This window comes from Tupaia chinensis, unplaced genomic scaffold (assembly GCF_000334495.1).
Source record: "Tupaia chinensis unplaced genomic scaffold, TupChi_1.0 Scaffold000426_1, whole genome shotgun sequence".
Lineage (NCBI taxonomy): Eukaryota > Metazoa > Chordata > Mammalia > Scandentia > Tupaiidae > Tupaia > Tupaia belangeri.
In genome coordinates, this window is record NW_006159931.1 from 3370546 (window position 1) to 3389783 (window position 19238).

The 19238-nt window shown below is 46.8% G+C and overlaps 1 protein-coding gene across 6 annotated transcripts in view; it reads left to right on the forward strand.

Annotated features, from left to right (window-relative positions):
* The window catches only part of RBPJ (recombination signal binding protein for immunoglobulin kappa J region), a 210925-nt gene extending 193016 nt beyond the window's left edge, over positions 1-17909 (forward strand). For 5 of the 6 annotated variants that reach the window (XM_027774381.1, XM_027774380.1, XM_006154938.3 and 2 more), the window contains 9 exons: positions 2608-2773; positions 6720-6894; positions 7970-8107; positions 8261-8373; positions 10532-10672; positions 11837-11992; positions 12352-12455; positions 12592-12664; positions 13876-17909. In XM_027774381.1, coding sequence (XP_027630182.1) covers positions 2608-2773; positions 6720-6894; positions 7970-8107; positions 8261-8373; positions 10532-10672; positions 11837-11992; positions 12352-12455; positions 12592-12664; positions 13876-14118 — 1309 coding nt within the window. In that variant the 3' untranslated portion in view covers positions 14119-17909. Of the gene's footprint in view, positions 1-2607; positions 2774-6719; positions 6895-7969; positions 8108-8260; positions 8374-10531; positions 10673-11836; positions 11993-12351; positions 12456-12591; positions 12665-13802 lie in introns of all 6 variants that reach the window. The other variant, XM_027774382.1, reaches the window with a different exon arrangement.
* The last annotated feature ends 1329 nt before the right edge of the window (positions 17910-19238 follow it).

Sequence of the window (19238 nt, forward strand, 5' to 3'; positions counted from 1 at the left end):
CATGCCCGTAGCAAAAAAAAAAAAAAAAGAAGGAACAAACCAGGACTAGCTAAGGGGCTACTGAAGAGAGCCCCGATTTTCCTTACATTGAATACGTCACGGAAAGCACTTTCAAGATGGAAGTGCGGCCAGCCTTTAGAGTAGGGATTCGTCGACCTCTCTCACTTACACCCTGCTGGTTTCATGCCAGAGCACTCTGGGGAAGCCAGCACTGCTCGTGCCTTCATTGTTTATCTCTCAGTTGTTTCAGATTGAAATGAAAGTGCCTTTATGATAGCGCATGGACCCTGACTACGGCCGGCATACTCGTATGAAACACGCTCCTTGGTTTTTATAGCTGGTATGCCAGTTTCCGAAGGAAGCGCCATACCCGTGTTTAGTAAGATGCTAGCAGGAGACCGTTTCCCACACCGAGGCCTTCTCAGCCCGAGTGCCAGCCTAGGTCCTTGAGTCTGTGCCACCGTGAGTATTGGGTGGCTCCCAGCCTCGGAAGCCAGAAAGATCCCTGGTGTGGACTTGAACTGAACCAGCTCCAGGACCAGGCCAGCTAACTCAGGCATCCCTCCAGACTCGGAGTGGCCTGGAGCCTGGCCCACCACCTTGGCCATGACCTTCATGCCCATGACCTCAGTGTGAGTAGCAGACATGGAAGCTGCTCTTCTGCTGGTTTAGATAAACGTGAGATTATACAGGCGTCCCTCCTTGCTCGGGTCGATCCTGGGGCCTGCCCATCACCTCCGGCCATGCCCTTTCGAGCCCTCACCTCGCCACTCCAGCCACTCGTCCGGTCCCTGCTGGCGCTCTTCCTGCCCTAGCACCTGGCTCGGGTTCTTTCCTCCTGTGAAGCGCCCTTGGCCCAGCCGTCCACAGCTTCAGGCTGTGACTCAGAGCCATCTTCAGGAGCGTTCCCTGGCTACCCTGGGTCCCTGCATGTCAAGTACCCCTTCCCTGTCTTGTTTTCCCCCTCAGTATTTGTCTTCAACTAATACTGTATTTGTTTTACTCCTTTCCTTTGTCTTATCGTCTGTCTCTCCTGTTAGACTCTTCACTTTTTTTGTGTGGATTCACCAGTGGGAGGAAGAGAATGATAAAGCACCCCCCACCCCCCGGAGGGACAGTCATACTGATGTCCCTTCATTCTCTTCGAATTTTGGGCACACACACGTGCCCAGCATGCTTTTTAAGCTGCCAGGTCTAGTACTTGAACCACGCAGTCAGCCAGCCATGTGGGTTGCAGCCACCTTAACCACCATGCCACCTGCTGATCCCAGAGTTTAACTTCTTTGAGGACAGGAACTCCACCTGAATTTTTTGTTTGTTTTTACCACTTTGTTCTCAGTGCCTGGCATGCTTTTAGGACGTAATTGCTAACTTAGAGAATTAGTGAATATTATTATGTAAACCTAGCTCATGTCTCTTAAGTTATATATAAGTGATCTTTAAAGTAGTCTGGTTAGAGTTGAGCTATGGTCATGGGGCCAGCAGGTGGCGTGGTGGTTAAGGCTCTAGATGCCCACATGGTGGACCATGGTTCAAGTCCTGAATCTGGCAACTTGAAAATCATGCCAGACACCTGTGTGTGTGTGTGTGTGTGTGCGTGCGTGTGCGTGTGTGTGCGTACATGCTTTTATATGTGCTCAAAATCCCAGGAGGAAGATGGGAAGAAGGATTGCACTACCACCATCCCACCTGGGGGTGATCTCTCACCTTCCCTCTCACTGTCTCTGTCTCTCTCTTCTGGAAAGTGCACGTGCCCTGTGGCAAAAACCTTTTAGAAAAAGTAGGCGTCATCATATATTTTGAGTCAGTTCAGTAGCTATGATGGTGGAGGCTGAGGGGACACAAACAAGAGATGGCTACTACCTCCAGGGGACCTGCCGGTGTCTGTGTGTGCACATGTGTGTTCACATGCTTCCACACACATGAACATGCTTTTATTTTCCTCTGTTGGCTTACTTAGTTGCCAAATTTAAAAAGTAGGAATGTCATATAATATTTAACTTCAGCTATTTATTGAGCAGTCGGGGTGCGAGCGTCAGCAGGCCTACATGCTGCAGCTCAGCAGTTGTGAGTGTAAGTGGGTGTGCACTCACACACTTGGCATGCTAGTGCTTCTTTTTACTTTTTTTCTTTTTTGAAAGTTTTTTCCTATAGGGCACATGCAATCACCAGAAAGACAGAGAGACAGAGACAGAAAGCAAGAAATCACCCCCCAGGGGGTGCGTGCACTCTGGGTGTCCTGAGCCACAGGGGCGGGAACTCTAACCTTGTCGGCCGCGTGGCATCCAGCCTCCTCTGGGCAGTGCTGAGCTACCACCCCGCGGGGCTGGCCTAGTTGTGTGGACCCTGGAGAAGACACAGCCCTGCTCTGAGAAGGACGCTGCCTAGCCGAACGTGCAACCCAGGACTTACCTGGACAAACGCAGCCTTGTGGAAGCCTTCGTTTCTGTCCCGTGGGCGTGATTCTTCGCATCACGAAAGCTTCGCCAGCATTTTTGCTTAGAAGCTCTCTCGGTGCATTTCCATGTGACTTGGTTATATGTACAAGGTAAGGAAGTGCTTCCTTAAATCTCACCGCTCTGCTTCTCTGTCTCCCCCACACCTCAGGTTCTTCTGCCCTCCTCCTTGTGTGTACCTCATGGGCAGCGGCTGGAAGAAAAAAAAAGAACAGATGGAGCGCGACGGCTGTTCTGAGCAGGAGTCTCAGCCCTGCGCCTTCATCGGCATTGGGAACAGCGACCAGGAGATGCAGCAGCTGAACCTGGAGGGAAAGGTACCTGGCTGCTGCGGCCCGCGGGCTCGTACTGCCCGAGGTGCTCTGCGCACCCAGTCCTGGCGCGGTGGTTTGCTAAGGGCTGTCGGTCTGGTGTCCTTGAATGTATGAATCCACCAGCAATGGCCCCTCGGGTCGCTGTCTAGCCACGTTCCCGGAGCTCGTGCTGTTGACATCACAGGTGGCAGGCAGGCAGCTCCCTGGCGTGCGTGCGTTAGTGGGCCGTGAATCAGATTTCTGTGGGAAAGCAGTAATCCACCCAGGAGGTGGTCACTTACCTTGCATCCGGCACGGTGTGACGCTCACGTGTCAGTAACAGCGCACCGTCCTGTCACGGTCGACGTCCCCCTGTTCATCCGAGCTGTCCTCGTGGCAGTGGTAGACACATTCTCGAAGCGTCTCCCTGGGTCATCGAGATCACAGATGTCACTTCCCATCCAAATGCTGCAGAACGATACACCAGGGACGAGGATGGCTGCGGTGACTTTCCTCACCCTTGTGGGGGATTTGGTTTTTCTTTATTTTTTTAATTTGCCAGAGGGTGCATGCACTTGCTGGGAGGCAGTGGGGAAGGGGGAGGTGCCAAACACCTGCTGCGGGGCACATTCACACTGCAGTCCCTCCTTCCCGTTGTCCTCTTGGTTCTAGGCATGATGCACACATGCCCCGGGTGCTGCTCAGGCCACTGGTCCGGAACCTGAGCCGAGCCGTCGGCAGTAGGGGATCCAGCCACCTTAACCTCCAGGCCACAGGCTGGCCCTAGAGTTTTCTTTAGTCACTTATTCATTTATTAGGGGAAGAAATGTAAATGTTTTTGGTATTAAATACCAGTTGAGAGTCAGCGAGAGATGGTTCAGGAAGAGAGAACAACGGAACCATGCAGGCCTGAGAGCCCGGTTTGGCCCACACGGCAAAGGTGGCAGCCAGCGGGGGCTGAGCTTCCCGAAGCAGCTCTTCACTCCTGTTCGCCGCACACAGCGTCCTTCTGTGTAAAGACGCGATCGTGTTCTTTCAGTGATCCGCCCGCTGAGCAGTGCAAGTCATCAGTATTGGGGGGAAAAAAAACTAGTTATTTTGCATTGTTTTTTATATTTGTATGTATTTTATATAATCATTACAACACAACTCTAGTGTATTTGCGGTCATGACATTCAGCTGCATGTTGAATGTTTTGGGCCTGAGGTTTCATCAGTGATGTTTTTCATTTGTTCAGCGTTCTCTTCTGTAATTTACACCTTCTGTAGTTGTGGCTAGAGAGTATGCGGTAAGGCTTGCTTTCCTTCTTAGTCCACTTACACGTTTCTCTTCATTAAAAACGCTGCATGCTCTTATTAATGTGTGTTTTTATAATTCAGTATTTCTACGATCTGATTTTTGTACCATTATTTCTAGTGCTTGTTTTTGATGTCGGGGCAGTATTCTTACTGTCTAAAGGGCTTATCACTGAAGAGTTGGTTTTAAGTGAGGTTTGTTCATTGTTTCTGAAGAGATTATTATACGCCGTCTTCCATTCTAGAATTTCGCTAGCTAGTTAGCCTTTTTATATGGTAATGCAAATGTATTTTTAGTTTTTGTTTGCTTATTTTGTTTAAAAAAGCTGTAATATATTCTGTGAATCCAACTTTTTCCTTTTTTATCATGTAACCTAAGTAGTTTGGGGTCAGGGCCTTACAGGTCTCTTTAAAGTTTTACTGAAATTGAACAGTTGTCTAGTTTCAGCAAAGTTATCAGGAATGAGTTTTGTGGATTTATGCTGCTTGCCGGAATTAGGAGCGTATTTCTTTTATTTTCAAGCAGATACATGTATTGGTTTTGTCCGGACGAAGTCCTGGTTATATAGGTCTCATGATCCAGTTTCCTCTGCTCTTTTTCCCTTTCTTTTTCGGCAACACAGCTTACCATTGATGGTAGATTTTAGTGTTTTCTTCTGCCCAGTGTAGGTCATACTCATTTCTATTAACATTCAAGATGAAGTGATCTTAGCGTTCTGAGCTTTCTCATCAGAGTGCAGCTTCCTTTGTCTCAGTACGTATTTCATTCTTAGTTCCTGCGTCTGCCTACTTCGGTGCGTTGATACTAATGAACTCAGTCAGTATCATAGTCCGCTTCTAGGAGCTCTCAGAGCCCTCGTCTGACCGCACAGTTAAACCGTTGCTCAGGGTCGGCATGGCCGTGAGTGCTGTCACTCTGGAAAGCGTGGCAGAGCCAGGACAGCAGCCCACGGATCCCGGCTGAGTGCTGTGCCTCCCAGGGGAAGAGGTGCTGTCTGACTGCACACTGTCCTTTCTGTATTCATTTTTAGCGCTGTTATTAGCTTTACCTTATTTTACATTCTGCCGAGCAAAGCCTCTCAAAACTACAAAACTTGGGGATTTATAAAAACCTTACCAAGTGTAAAATATTCTAGATAACACCTAAGTTTTTTTAGATAACGTTGCTATTGAGAAGTGAAATAAGCTGTTTCGTCATTTGTATCTGCTACTCAGGCTGCTTAGTCAATTTTTAAAGTAAAAGTTTAGAGATAAAAACCTAGACCCCAGCGCCAGCTAGTGGTGTGGTAGCTGGATCCCGCATGGTTGACCACACGGTTCGAGTCCTGGACCAGGTGGCCTGAAATCATGCCGGGTGTAAGTGTGTGCATGCCCAAAACCCCTGAGAAGAAGGAATCGCGGTGTGGCTCTCCTCCCTGGGGCACGAATGCTCTCTTCACGGAGAGTGCACGTGCTCTTTAGCAAAACCGAACAAACATACACAAAATACACGATCCAGATTTTTTGCTACTGGCACTGTGTTTGAGCATCGTTTAACCTATGTAGAGAAAGAAGTTGATAATCTAGGCACCTCGCTAATTCACGAGGTGACCAGAGGAATTGGGAAGGTTGTACAATCGTAACGTAATTGAAGCAGTGTTTAAAAATGTTTGCTGTTTGGCAAGTACTTGAACGCTTCAATACTTCCGTTTTCAGTTACCTGTGATCAGAATTGAGAGCGTTTTCCTTGCTTAGCCCCACCTTTATGTTTTCCCTGGCCACTGGGAGAGGTCGAGGGTAGGGTGAGTGTGGGGGGAGGGCAAATACACAAAAACAAAGCAAAAGTACCCAGCAGCAACAGGGTCTCACCAGTCACACCCCTCCAGCCTCACCCGCCCTCCCAGCTGGCCCTGTTGGTGTGTGGCACCGTGCTCAGATGCGTCTCAGACAAGGTCCCTCTGTGTTGCCCAGGCCAGCCCTGCACCTGAGCCTGCTCCCTCAGCCTCCCGAGGCACTGGGTGACAGGTACACAGCACTGTACCTGGTCTTTAGGCTGGACCTGGAGTTGAGACTGGGCCTGTGCTCCCTTTGATGGAGTTCTTCTGTTGATACAATGAGATCCAGCTCTTGAGTATGTGCAGGGAGTGCCTTAGTGCACTTACGGTAATCCCTTTCCAGTTGAAGAGACTGTTTAACAGTTAGTCTCACATTGTTCTCACCTTACAAAGGGTTCTCCAGCATTCAGCTCCATAAAGAACAACGTGGTATGCGCTGTTCTGAGAAGGACCACTACGATTTCTTACATAGCTCTGCTGAATCGCAATGGCCTTACTCCTGTCTCTTCTTTGCAGATAGTCATCTACTTCTTTAACATAAAAATTCTGTTTTTAAAATTACTGCTGTACCATCAAGCACTAACTCTGTGAAACAGACACAGAGCTATGTAAAATAGGAAGACTTTATAAAAGTCTTTTTAAGAAGGTGAATAGAACACAGTGTCTGTCACTGACAGCTTGGTAAGGAAGATTTTGTGTTACTCTCTTAGGTGAATTTCACTTAGCTTTGCCGTTTGCTTTATCAGCTAGCCATTGGATTATTTTGCTTAGACCAGATCAAACCTAGCCGTAAGCCATTCTGAGTCGTAGGTACATAACTAATGAGGGTTTAGGGTTCTGAAAACGTGTTTGCATTCACAGAATTATTGCACGGCCAAAACATTATACATATCTGATTCAGACAAGAGGAAGCACTTCATGCTGTCTGTGAAGATGTTCTACGGGAACAGCGACGACATCGGCGTGTTCCTCAGCAAGCGGATAAAAGTCATCTCCAAGCCCTCCAAAAAGAAGCAGTCACTGAAAAACGCTGACTGTATGTATACTTGGCGCTGCCTGCCGTGTACCAATAAGTCAGAGCACGTCTTTGTTGCTCAGGGTTTCTGACATGGGCGTATGCGCTCACTATAGAGAGACAGAGGGAGGGAAAGCGAGAAATAAGCCCTTGGAGGGATGGCCACGCCGCAATCCCTTCTCCTCCATTCCCTTCTTGGGGTCTTGGACACGCACGCACATGTGCCCGCATGAGTTTTAAGCCACCGGCTCCAAGACTTGAACCAAGGTGGACTATGTGGGAGTCCAGCAGCGGAACCATTACTCCATCTGCTGGTCCCTGACTAACTATTTTCTTTAAAGAAGTATTTATTTTGTTTTACCTATTTCATCATCATCATCATCATTATTTAACATGCTGTAATCATCAGAGAGAAAGAGAGGGAAAGTGAGAAAGCAAGCTTCCAGGTCTGAGACTCGCACCTGTAGCCCACCATATGGGAGTCTAACGCCCCAACCACCACACCACCTGCTGGCCCCGTGGACTTAATATTTTTAAAATAGTTTCCCCAGACCAGCCAGTAGCATGGCGATTGAGGTGGCTGGATCCCACATGGCTGCCTGCACAGTTCCGGTCTCAGACCCAGTGTCTGGAGAAACAGGCCTGCATATGTGCGTGCATGTCCAAAATCCCTACAGGTTGGAGAGTGGGGGAGAGGAGAGAGCAGCCTCACCATCCTGAGAGAGGTGCTCTCTCACACCCGCCTGCCCCAGCAAAATTACAAGCAATCTTCCCTCTAAGGGGTAGCCTGACATGAAACGTACTGTGTAGCTCTCATATTAAAAGGACTTTTATGGCATTAGCTTGACATTAGCAAGAGTTGCCTTGACTTCTTTTCTTTTCTTTTCTTTTCTTTTCTTTTCTTTTCTTTTCTTTTCTTTTTTTTTTTTTTTTGTGATCACATCTGTACTTTCTTGGGAGTTTTAAGATGACTCGTTATCAGAATCTGTTCGTTGTTAAGTTATAAGAAGGGGTGATCAGAGCTTGCTGAGCCTCAGTCTCTTCTCGCACCCCCTATACCTGAGTGGCATAAACAGGTGCTGTTTTTTCTCCGCAGTGTGCATTGCCTCGGGAACAAAGGTGGCTTTGTTTAACCGACTGCGGTCCCAGACAGTCAGCACCAGATACCTGCACGTAGAAGGAGGCAACTTCCACGCCAGCTCGCAGCAGTGGGGAGCGTTTTACATTCATCTCCGTGAGTATAAACATGCGCACTTGGCGTCTTCGGTGGGACACTGTGAAATTCTCCTTGATAACAAGATGTATGGGTATATTAAGTTTTGCCATTTTCCTAAGCAGGTGGGGAATCTTAAAAGATGCTCACTTAGTCTCTTTCCACCCATTGTAGTGGACGATGATGAATCAGAAGGAGAAGAGTTCACGGTTCGCGACGGCTACATCCATTATGGACAGACGGTCAAACTCGTGTGCTCAGTGACCGGCATGGCACTCCCCAGATTGGTGCGCTCTACTTTTGCTTTAGTGATAAGTGAAGGGAAAACTCGGTCTTGGGGCCAGCAGGTAGTGTGGTGGTTAAGGGCACTGGATTCCCACATGGCCAACTGCAGTTTAAGTCCTGGACCTGGAGGCTTGCTTTCTCACACCCCGCCCCCAACTCTGTCTCTCTCTGGTCAAATTAAAATAAATAAATAAAGTTGAATACAATAATTCTTTTTTAAAAAAATTCATTCATAAGAGCCAGCAGGTAGTTGAGGCACTGAACTCCCACATGGCTGACTGTGGCTCCAGCTCTGTACCCACTGTCTTGAAAAAAAAAAATCCTGCTGTCATGTTGCCTGTGTGGGCCACCCTGGGGGCTGATTTTTTAATTTCCCTCTCTCTGGCGAGCACAAGCACCCTATGACAAAAACTTAAAATAATTCCTTCTTAAAACAGGAATGTGGGACCAGCAGTTAGCGTAATGGCTATGTTGCTGGACTCCCACATAGTCAACCATGGTTCGAGTCCCGGACCTGGTGGCTTAAACTCAGGCCGGACGCGTGTGCATGCGTGCCCAAGATCCCGAGAGGAGAATGGAGAAGGGATTGTGGCGTGGCCATCCCCCCGGGGGATGATTTCTCACTTTCTATCTCTCTGTCTCTCTCTGTCTGTCTGGCGAGTGCACACACCCTATAGCAAAAACCTCTCCAAAAAGAGGGAAAAAAAAAAAACAGGAATGTAATAACATTCAAATATAAAAGTACACCCTAATTTCATGCTTTTAGTTTAAAAAGACATGTCATTCCCCCCTGTGGTTTATGACTGATAATTACATTATACTTATTTCAGAACTGCTTTAAGGTAATTAGCCAGTTTTTATTAAGTGTGTTGTTAATGACTCCCTTGTTACACTATTTCTAATAAGTTTTGTTGCAATTTCTTTTTGGTCATATATCTGAGCATGTTCAATAGCAAGCACTATAAATTAATTACATTGTGATATATTTTCTTTACTTCTGCAAATATACTATATTTTTTGTAGTACCTCCTCTAACTCTATGTAGGGTTAAGTTTTCAAGAGTACAGAAATTTTAGTTTTTTTACGAGGTGTAATTTTTATTAGCTTTCTCTCCCATAATAAATCTCTCTTGAACATAGATTTATTAAAAATTAAATAAAGGTGTTTCTTACTCTACAAGAAGGGGATGGATTTAGGACTTTTAGGTCAATAGTTCTTGAACTGCTTTTCTTAGTAATTGAAGACAAAAGGCCCCGGCAGCTCCAGTCTCCCTCTCCTGTCCCACACCGCCCCCCACACCCCCCTCCTTTTCCCAAAACAATACAGTTTAGTTCTATTAAAGATGAGGAAGATTGTAAGTTTGACGTAAGGTCAGGTTGAAAGGGGTTGAATACAACTGGAATAACATTTAGTATTACAGTTCTAAACATGCTTTATATTGACCTCTTTGGTGAAGTATATCGTTGGCTTCCATTTTCAGGGGCTATTTCAGTCGAGGGGTTGATCTCTAGTTGTCAGAGTAAATGCTTTTATGTTGTGACTTTTTTCTTTTAAAGAATTATTTAACTATATTTAAAAATATATATATTTTTTTATTTGACCAGAGAGGGATGGAGGGAGAGAAAGTGAGAAAGCCAGCCACCAGGTCCGGGACTCAAGCCATAGTTGGCCACGTGGGAGTCCAGCACTGTTAACCACCACGCCACCTGCCGACCCCAGCTTGCCCAGGCTTTATGTATGGCTCTGATCAACCACAGCTTCGACACGGACTGCTTAACAGACAGACCCAAATCTTAGAACTGTTCTCACTGACAGTTTTATATAAAGTACCTGAAATCTGCAAAAAAAAAAGGGGAGGCAGAATATCAGGCCCCCCGCGAGCTCTGCTGGATTGGGATCTGTGTTTTTGATAGGATTTAGGTGATCTGTGTGTACATTAATGTTCGGTGAGCACCAGTCTGGGTCTGTCTGCCCCCTTTCACGTACTCATAAAAGAAGGCAACCGTTCTACGTTCTAAAGAGCCAGCCGTCCAGAAGTACATGTTACCCCTGGCCTAGCCGTATGGGACAGAAAACTGGAGTATGGGGACTCTGGGAGTCCAGAAGGAAGACTCTCCTCACGTGCTGATGACCTTCTATTTTTGAATTGTGAAAATACAGATAATTCGGAAAGTCGACAAGCAGACCGCGTTACTGGATGCAGATGACCCCGTGTCGCAACTCCACAAGTGTGCATTTTACCTTAAGGATACAGAAAGAATGTACCTGTGCCTTTCTCAAGAAAGAATAATCCAGTTTCAGGTACGTGCTCAGAGTTCCAGTAGGATAGGGTCCACGGGTGGTGTGGTGGTGAAGGCACTGGCTCGCACGTAGCCAGCTGCCATTTAAGTCCTGAACATCGCGCCGGGCGTGTGTGCCTGTATGCATCAAATCCCAGGACAGAGCAGGGGAGAAGGGATTGCAGTGTGGCCATCTCCCAGGGGGTGCTGTCTCACTTCTCTGCTCTGTCTCTCTCTCGTAGAGACATTTATTTGTACTGGTAAAATCTACATGTGAAGTATTAGGTTAGCAGCTTACAGCAGCCTACAGAAACAGGAAATTCTCATTTGCTATTGATTGTATCTAAATATACGAAACCGTACTCAGATACTCATTGTAGACCCAGGGGCTGTCACGCACATGGTCCTTGTCCATGCTGGTGACCCTCTTCCAGGGGAGAGCTCAAAACTCTGAAAACTTTCTCAGAAAAAAACAATTAACATGACAAAGAGCACCTGGGAATGTCCAAAACTCGATTTTAGGTATTCAGTGAATCATGTGCGAAACCTGACTAGGCAAAGCATTTTTCTGGTGGAGGCTCCAGATTCTCATTAGATTTACACTGGGGTCTCCCAAGGTAGTCATGAAGACAGGCCTCAAAAGCTGATTATTCGCTGTATTTACTCAGAGGCTTTCAGGGAAACGTGGTGACCGGAGCAGTGTGTGCACATGGGGTCCCTGGTCTAGGCTTCTGAGGTAGGGCCAGGGGGTTTCTGCTTCCGATCTTGGTTCCCTGCTCCCCAAACTGCATACGTCTCTACTGTTTTCTGAGCATGAGGGCTCCCCTTCTCCCCCAGAGCGCCCTAAAGAGCCTCGTACAGCACAGATTCCGACTTCCCGTGAGTGAAGTTGTGCCGGTACCGATATGTTCTTAATGAGTATTCTGGAAGAGTTATTAGATATTTAATAATAAAGTAGTGTATCGTGGCAAAAGTATTTTGTATTCCAACAGCTGCCGTTAATGGGGTTTCCATGTTAATCCTCTGTGTTTATTTAGGGATTGGCCAAACAGCATGCCTCAGGAAGTTAATGAAGCTTTACCAACTCCTCTTCTTGTTAACCCCAGTCTATGAGTGTTATTTGGTGAAATTCTCTTACCCTTCGGTGTGTAGAAACCTCAGTTTCTAAACCCCCTTTCTTCATAAGGCCACTCCATGCCCGAAAGAACCAAACAAAGAGATGATCAACGACGGCGCTTCCTGGACAATCATCAGCACCGACAAGGCCGAGTACACGTTTTACGAAGGGATGGGCCCCGTCCTGGCCCCCGTCACCCCAGTGCCTGTTGTGGAAAGTCTGCAGGTAAGGCCGCCTGGTCCGAAGTTAGCTTCGAGCTCTTCGGGGCCCGCTCTCCGGCATGACTTGGCATAGTTTTATCTCACAGTACCTTAGATTCGTCTCCAAATTTTGTGATCTGGAAGTTTTTGTATGTACTGGTTGTTGATTTAAAAAAAAAAAAAAAACCCATATCTACTTCTATGCAAGAAAGTTTAAATTGACATGTACATTATCTTGAAATGCCTAGAACTAGCTTTGTGATGATGCTTTCAGAGAAACACGTTCATTAACCATCCTTCCACCGAAGTTGATGTGAATCTGCTTTGTGTCCTTTAACGAGAAGTGAAGTTTTCTCCATGTCGTGATTTTTCTGTGACTTGCAGTTGAATGGCGGTGGGGACGTAGCAATGCTTGAACTAACAGGACAGAATTTCACTCCAAATTTACGAGTCTGGTTTGGGGATGTAGAAGCCGAAACCATGTACAGGTACTTGCCGGAATCCTCCCCCTCGGAGGTCGGAGGGGTGCGGGTCGGCGGGTGTCTCTCCTGGCTGAAGGTTCCCAGCCACCTGCTTCCCGCGCGTGCCTTTTCCCGTACTCGCCGCGGTCTCTTCTCCCCGCAGATGTGGAGAGAGCATGCTCTGCGTGGTCCCAGACATTTCCGCATTCCGAGAAGGCTGGCGATGGGTGCGGCAGGCAGGCAGCATGAGGGCTCCCCTTCTCCCCCAGAGCGCCCTAAAGAGCCTCGTACAGCACAGATTCCGACTTCCCGTGAGTGAAGTTGTGCCGGTACCGATATGTTCTTAATGAGTATTCTGGAAGAGTTATTAGATATTTAATAATAAAGTAGTGTATCGTGGCAAAAGTATTTTGTATTCCAACAGCTGCCGTTAATGGGGTTTCCATGTTAATCCTCTGTGTTTATTTAGGGATTGGCCAAACAGCATGCCTCAGGAAGTTAATGAAGCTTTACCAACTCCTCTTCTTGTTAACCCCAGTCTATGAGTGTTATTTGGTGAAATTCTCTTACCCTTCGGTGTGTAGAAACCTCAGTTTCTAAACCCCCTTTCTTCATAAGGCCACTCCATGCCCGAAAGAACCAAACAAAGAGATGATCAACGACGGCGCTTCCTGGACAATCATCAGCACCGACAAGGCCGAGTACACGTTTTACGAAGGGATGGGCCCCGTCCTGGCCCCCGTCACCCCAGTGCCTGTTGTGGAAAGTCTGCAGGTAAGGCCGCCTGGTCCGAAGTTAGCTTCGAGCTCTTCGGGGCCCGCTCTCCGGCATGACTTGGCATAGTTTTATCTCACAGTACCTTAGATTCGTCTCCAAATTTTGTGATCTGGAAGTTTTTGTATGTACTGGTTGTTGATTTAAAAAAAAAAAAAAAAACCCATATCTACTTCTATGCAAGAAAGTTTAAATTGACATGTACATTATCTTGAAATGCCTAGAACTAGCTTTGTGATGATGCTTTCAGAGAAACACGTTCATTAACCATCCTTCCACCGAAGTTGATGTGAATCTGCTTTGTGTCCTTTAACGAGAAGTGAAGTTTTCTCCATGTCGTGATTTTTCTGTGACTTGCAGTTGAATGGCGGTGGGGACGTAGCAATGCTTGAACTAACAGGACAGAATTTCACTCCAAATTTACGAGTCTGGTTTGGGGATGTAGAAGCCGAAACCATGTACAGGTACTTGCCGGAATCCTCCCCCTCGGAGGTCGGAGGGGTGCGGGTCGGCGGGTGTCTCTCCTGGCTGAAGGTTCCCAGCCACCTGCTTCCCGCGCGTGCCTTTTCCCGTACTCGCCGCGGTCTCTTCTCCCCGCAGATGTGGAGAGAGCATGCTCTGCGTGGTCCCAGACATTTCCGCATTCCGAGAAGGCTGGCGATGGGTGCGGCAGCCAGTCCAGGTTCCAGTAACTTTGGTCCGGAACGACGGGGTCATTTACTCCACCAGCCTTACCTTCACCTACACGCCGGAGCCGGGGCCGCGGCCGCACTGCAGCGCGGCGGGGGCCATCCTCCGCGCCAGCTCCAGCCAGGTGCCCCCTACCGAGTCCAGCACGAACAGCGAGGCAAGTTACACGGACGCCAGCACAAACTCCACCAGCGTCACGTCGTCCGCGGCCACCGTGCTGTCCTAACACCGTCTTTTTGCTGGGACTTACACTGACTTGAGTGTGGCAAAAAGCTGGCAGAAAAAGAGGAAAAAAAAAAAAAAAAAGAACAATCTTTTGTGGTTTCTTGGGAAAACTTTCATACCAGGTGATAACTATTGAGAAACCCCTTTACCTACAAGTGCTGATTTGAAATCCAGAAGCCACAGTAAAACTAAGCGTCAAAATGCACAAACCGTGGGGATCCGAGGGTTCAGCCGGTCTTATTTTGCTGGCTTGGTCGGTCTTTGGTTTAAATGGGCAAGAAATAGCTGCTTGTCTGGAGTAAGGATTAAACAGACTAGAAGACACAGATCTAACATAGTTTCTATGGACCAAGGAACTTGTGTAAGCTTTAGTAAAAGGTACATTTTCATCATACCTTTTTTTATATCGCAGTATATAGTACATCTTGTTATCAAATAGGTTGTATTCCTTCTGACCCCTTTTGCTCTGAAGTTCATTCAGGTTCCAAGCCTGGCCGTTCTTTTTTTGTTTTTAAGCTGAAGTCTTATGACTTTTCGTGAGTCGAAATTGTTTTGATCTCAGCAAGTCAAATCTTGTAAAGGCCTGCATATTTTTTTTTTAAGATTATATGAAGTCTGTGCAAAAGCTTTAAAAATGCCTCTGCCTTGCCTGCAATACATGCAATGTACATTAATTTTAGTCTTTATTCTCAGACACTGTTGGTAGTTAGTTCGGTGTTTTCCCTTTCTTTTCTTTTTTTTTAAAGAAATGTATTTATAGCGATAATCTGAGGTTCTAACATTTACGTGGAGTTCGGTGTGGCCATTTAGTCCTTGACGAGTTGATGGCACAGAACCTGTTGGTATTTGAAGTGCTCTCTCCCCTCTCCTATACAGAACTACGTCTGTGTGTTCCAGGATCTGTTCAGGTGTCTGCCCCCTCCCGTCTTGTACATAACTTGTATTATGTGTAAGTTAAACATTTTATTTTGAACTTGGGGTGTTCCCAGCGATTTCATTCAGCAGGGTATTTTCTGTCTTGTTGGCAAATGACAAAAAAAAAAAAAAAAAAAAAAAAACCGTAAGAAGTATCTGCTACCAGTTGGTAGGCAATGCCCTTATGGTAGAATGAGGAAAATCCCAACAGAAGCATGTTTTATTATTTTTACTTTTTTTTTCTTTTCTTCTCTCTTTTCCTTTTTCTTTTCTTTTCTTTTCCTTTTTTTTTTTGGTAGCCTAGGCCAGATCATCACTGTAATCTTAAAACATAAGATGCTTTTATTAGCTGATCAACTGAAATAGCTGGAAGGCAGTACTTTAGGAACAGATAGTGTGAGGTTATAAAAATGCAAGTGTAACTTATGTTTCCATGCCCCTCTCTGCCTTTTTTGTCCTCCGTTCCTCAGTACTGAGCATCTCCACAACTCTCTCCTACTCGGAAAACATTGCGTTTCCTTTTGGTTAAGATGTGGTTGCATTCGGGGTCGCGTGTTGGCCTTGCCCGCCGCTCTCGCCGGCTTGCCATTGCTTCCGTTCCTGCCCTCTGGTCATACCTTCGCTCGGCTCCTCAGAGATCACAGCGGACTCGTTGGGTTCAGTCCAGGAACCGCGCGTGCAATGATCTAAGACGGTTTAGTGATGCAATCATCCTTCTTCGAGTAAAAACTACCTCTAGATTGTGGTAAGCTTTTACTGTCACACAAAACAGAAGCCACAAGTACCTTATGGAGGCGAAACTGTAAGTTCCCGCAGTGTGTCCTCATAGAACATGGTCATTCTGGTGTCCTGGGCTGTTTCAAAGAGAGTTTCCACCCAGAGACTTTGAAAATACCGTTACTGGCATTCCCCCCGCCACCTTTGCTCCCTCCGTCACTCTCTGCTCAGACTACGCCGCTGTAAATACTGTTCTCGCGTCTCTCAATGGCCTTTTCCTCGGTTTTCAAGGGGAAAGTCATTTATAAGACACGCCGGGGGGGTTAAATCGAAGTTGCTGCCGGCTCCCCGAGGGCAAGCCTTCTTAATCACCCAGCCTGCAGTGTCCGATGGCAGCCTTTCCTCTTCAGATCTGCCCATCCCTCTCGGAAGCCAGTCCCGCCTCCACCTCCAGCGTGTCGCAGTGACAGCGGGCAGAGCTCACCGTGGCCTTAGCCTCCTCGGTCGTAACTGTTCCCCAGCTTTTCCTCGCGTCCCCACTTAGTCCTGAGTGGTATTTATTCTTTTCTCTGTTGGAGTCACCCGTAGTCACCACACAGTGCTTTCTGTTCAGTGTGGAAATGTTTCCAGAGCCGCTTCCTTTTCCCAGGCCACAAGTTCCCCCGCCCCAGGTTCGGGGCGTAGTTAAGAAATCATATTCAATGAACTGGTAACAAACGAAATGCATTTGAAGAACAAACTATTCCTGACCCAGTTTTTGTAGCTCAAACTAATTTGTCGATCCCATGGCTTTGTTGAAGAGAACTTCCGCTTTTGTAAGGCCGATATCTTATTTTGGTCCTTTGTTTCTTTTCAGAAGATCATTGAAATATTAGACTGTAAAAGCCCTTTCCTGGGTTTCTCTTTTGTTTTGAAAAGTCCAAGAATGTACTTTTACAGGCATCGTTTTGCCCTCCCCGTTTTATGCCATCCTCATACCACAAGACTAAAGAGTGAAATGTCTATTGTAGCTTATCGTTGGTCAGTAATTCTTTCATCAGCTGCTTAAAGGAATCTTTTTCATGGATCTGTGGATCATTTTAACATGCTGTTCATAGGAGCGCTGTCCTGCAGTTGCAGTAGAACACATCCTTCCCCATGACAGCGTTACTAAGGGTACTGGTCCTCACACCCGCGTGAGATTCTCTTCACGGCGGTGGCTGCACCGTGTCTCACGCTGTTGTGGTCCTGTGCGACCTCTGAACAGATACACAGAAGCCGAGCCTGTGACGAGTACGTTCTTGTCGATCCCACTGAGTTTGTCGCATGGATTGGGAAGGCAAGCTAAGCCCTGGGATCAGGTAGCCCTCACGTTCTGAGTGCTTTCCGAGTTGAACACTAGTGCGACAGCTAACCTGCTGCTGAGTTCTCTTAAACTGCGGCGTTGAAAGGCGTCCTCTCCTGTGAACTAACCAGGGACGCCCTGGTCACTGTTAACTGCACAGACTCCCTGGCGACCATCACTGGTTAGTTGTCGTTTGCCGTGAAACTGGTGCCACCTGTGTCCTCACGGAAGCTTTCCAATGCCATCCGGGAGACTAACGTCAGCTAGTCCTGTTAACCAGGTAGCCCACTAGGGGGAAGGGTTCCTTTTTGAAACCGAATGCTATTCAGTTAACCAAGTTACTCGCTTTGATTTCGAAAGCAGCTGGGTGTCTGATGCGTACTGAACAAATGTGTGTAATTTTCTGTGCCAGACTTCCGACTTTGTTTTTAAGCACTGTAATGTGGGATGGATGGTTAGTAACAATAATATATTAGGGTTTCTCTTTAACCCTTTCAGGACTGAACTGTATCTCTTCTCATTAATTTTTCCCCGTGTCGTGGTAAGTGTCTGCTAGCACCCAGTACTGTGTTGGTCCAGATGTAGGTTTCTCTGCCCATTTTTAGCTTATTTCTTGTACCTTGCAGCATGCCCGACGCATTCAGTCCTTAAGGGGTTTATTTTACAAACTGTGCGCCTGTAAGGTTTATTAGCAATAAGATAGAAAACGGAGCAAGTTTATACCATAATTTTGTAGAAAAAAAAAAAAAGAATCTGCTCAGTTCCATATCTCATCCATGAAAAACCTGCAATACGGGCAGTTTCAAGGAATAAATAAAAAGGAAATGTAAACCATGGTAAAAGTCTTCCGCTGGCTGTGCCTGATGTGTGTGCTGTGGTCTTTGATTTCTGAATACGTCACAAAGAGAACATTGAATTCCGCGTTACACTTGGCGTACGTCTGATGTTACCCTGCCGTCCACATCGAATCAGCAAGAGTTATGCTAACCTAACGTTCTATTCCAAGTTTATGACTGCATTGTGCATTAAAGAGAGATGCACCCTCCTCCCCAACGTTAATAGAGAGATGGGCTTTGCCACTCAAGGGACGTGTCTCCCTGTTCAGAATTGTTTGAAGCTGATCTCTGCGAGGTTGAGAGTATTATCTAGCAACGGCGAGTATGTCCAGTGTTAGGTGCTCAGTTGCTCTGGTGGATGGAAGAACATGTAACGGTTTGTGCCTTCTGCGGGGATTCTAAGAAGTGGCGACACAATATTCTTTGTTTCATATGTGAACAAAAATTTTAAAGGGGAAGATGTATAATTTCTAAATCATATCAAGGTCCTTTTTCTTTTCTTCTTTTTCTTTCTTTTTTCTTTTTTCTGGCCAGAGGACACATACTCTCAGAGGGGGAAAGTGGGAAAGCAGTCCGATGGGAAATATGGGAAATGGTCACAGCACAATTCCTTCCCCATTTGTCCTTTCTTTCAGAATTTTGGGCATGCACATATACACACCTGGCACGTTTCTCAAGCCACTGGGTCTGGGCCTCGAACCACACAGTTAGCCGTGTGGCATCTAGCCACCTTAAGCACCATACTAGCCTGTCTAGCCACTGTCTTAACCACTGTCTAGCCTGCAAGTCTAATTTTTTTTTCCTTTTTTTTTTTTTTTTGGAGAGTTTTTTGTCATACGGCGCATGCGCTTGCCAGACAGACAGAGAGAGACAGAGAGACAGAAAGTGAGAAATCATCCCCCAGGGGGGATGGCCACGCTGCAATCCCTTCTCCTCCATTCTCCTCTCGGGATCTTGGGCACGCACGCACACGTGCCCGGCGTGGGTTTTAAGCCACCGGGTCTGGGACAGGAACCACGGTCAACCACGTGGGAGTCCAGTGACATAGCCATTACACTAACTGCTGGTCCCGCAAGTTAAATTTTAATCTGCCTTCCCAAAGAAAGAATATGAGTAAAGTTATGAAGATTTTACTTAAGATATATTTTTTTCATGCTACCAAGAGAGAAAGGAATGGGATCTTTTCATGCTGTGATCCTTCTTCCCAGCCCTCCCGCGCCTCAGGATCTTGGAAGCCTGTGAGTGAATTTTCAGGCCGACCTGGAGATTCAAACCTGTGGTTAGCCTCATGGCTTCCAGCCTTACAGAACACCTGTATTTCTGCTGTGC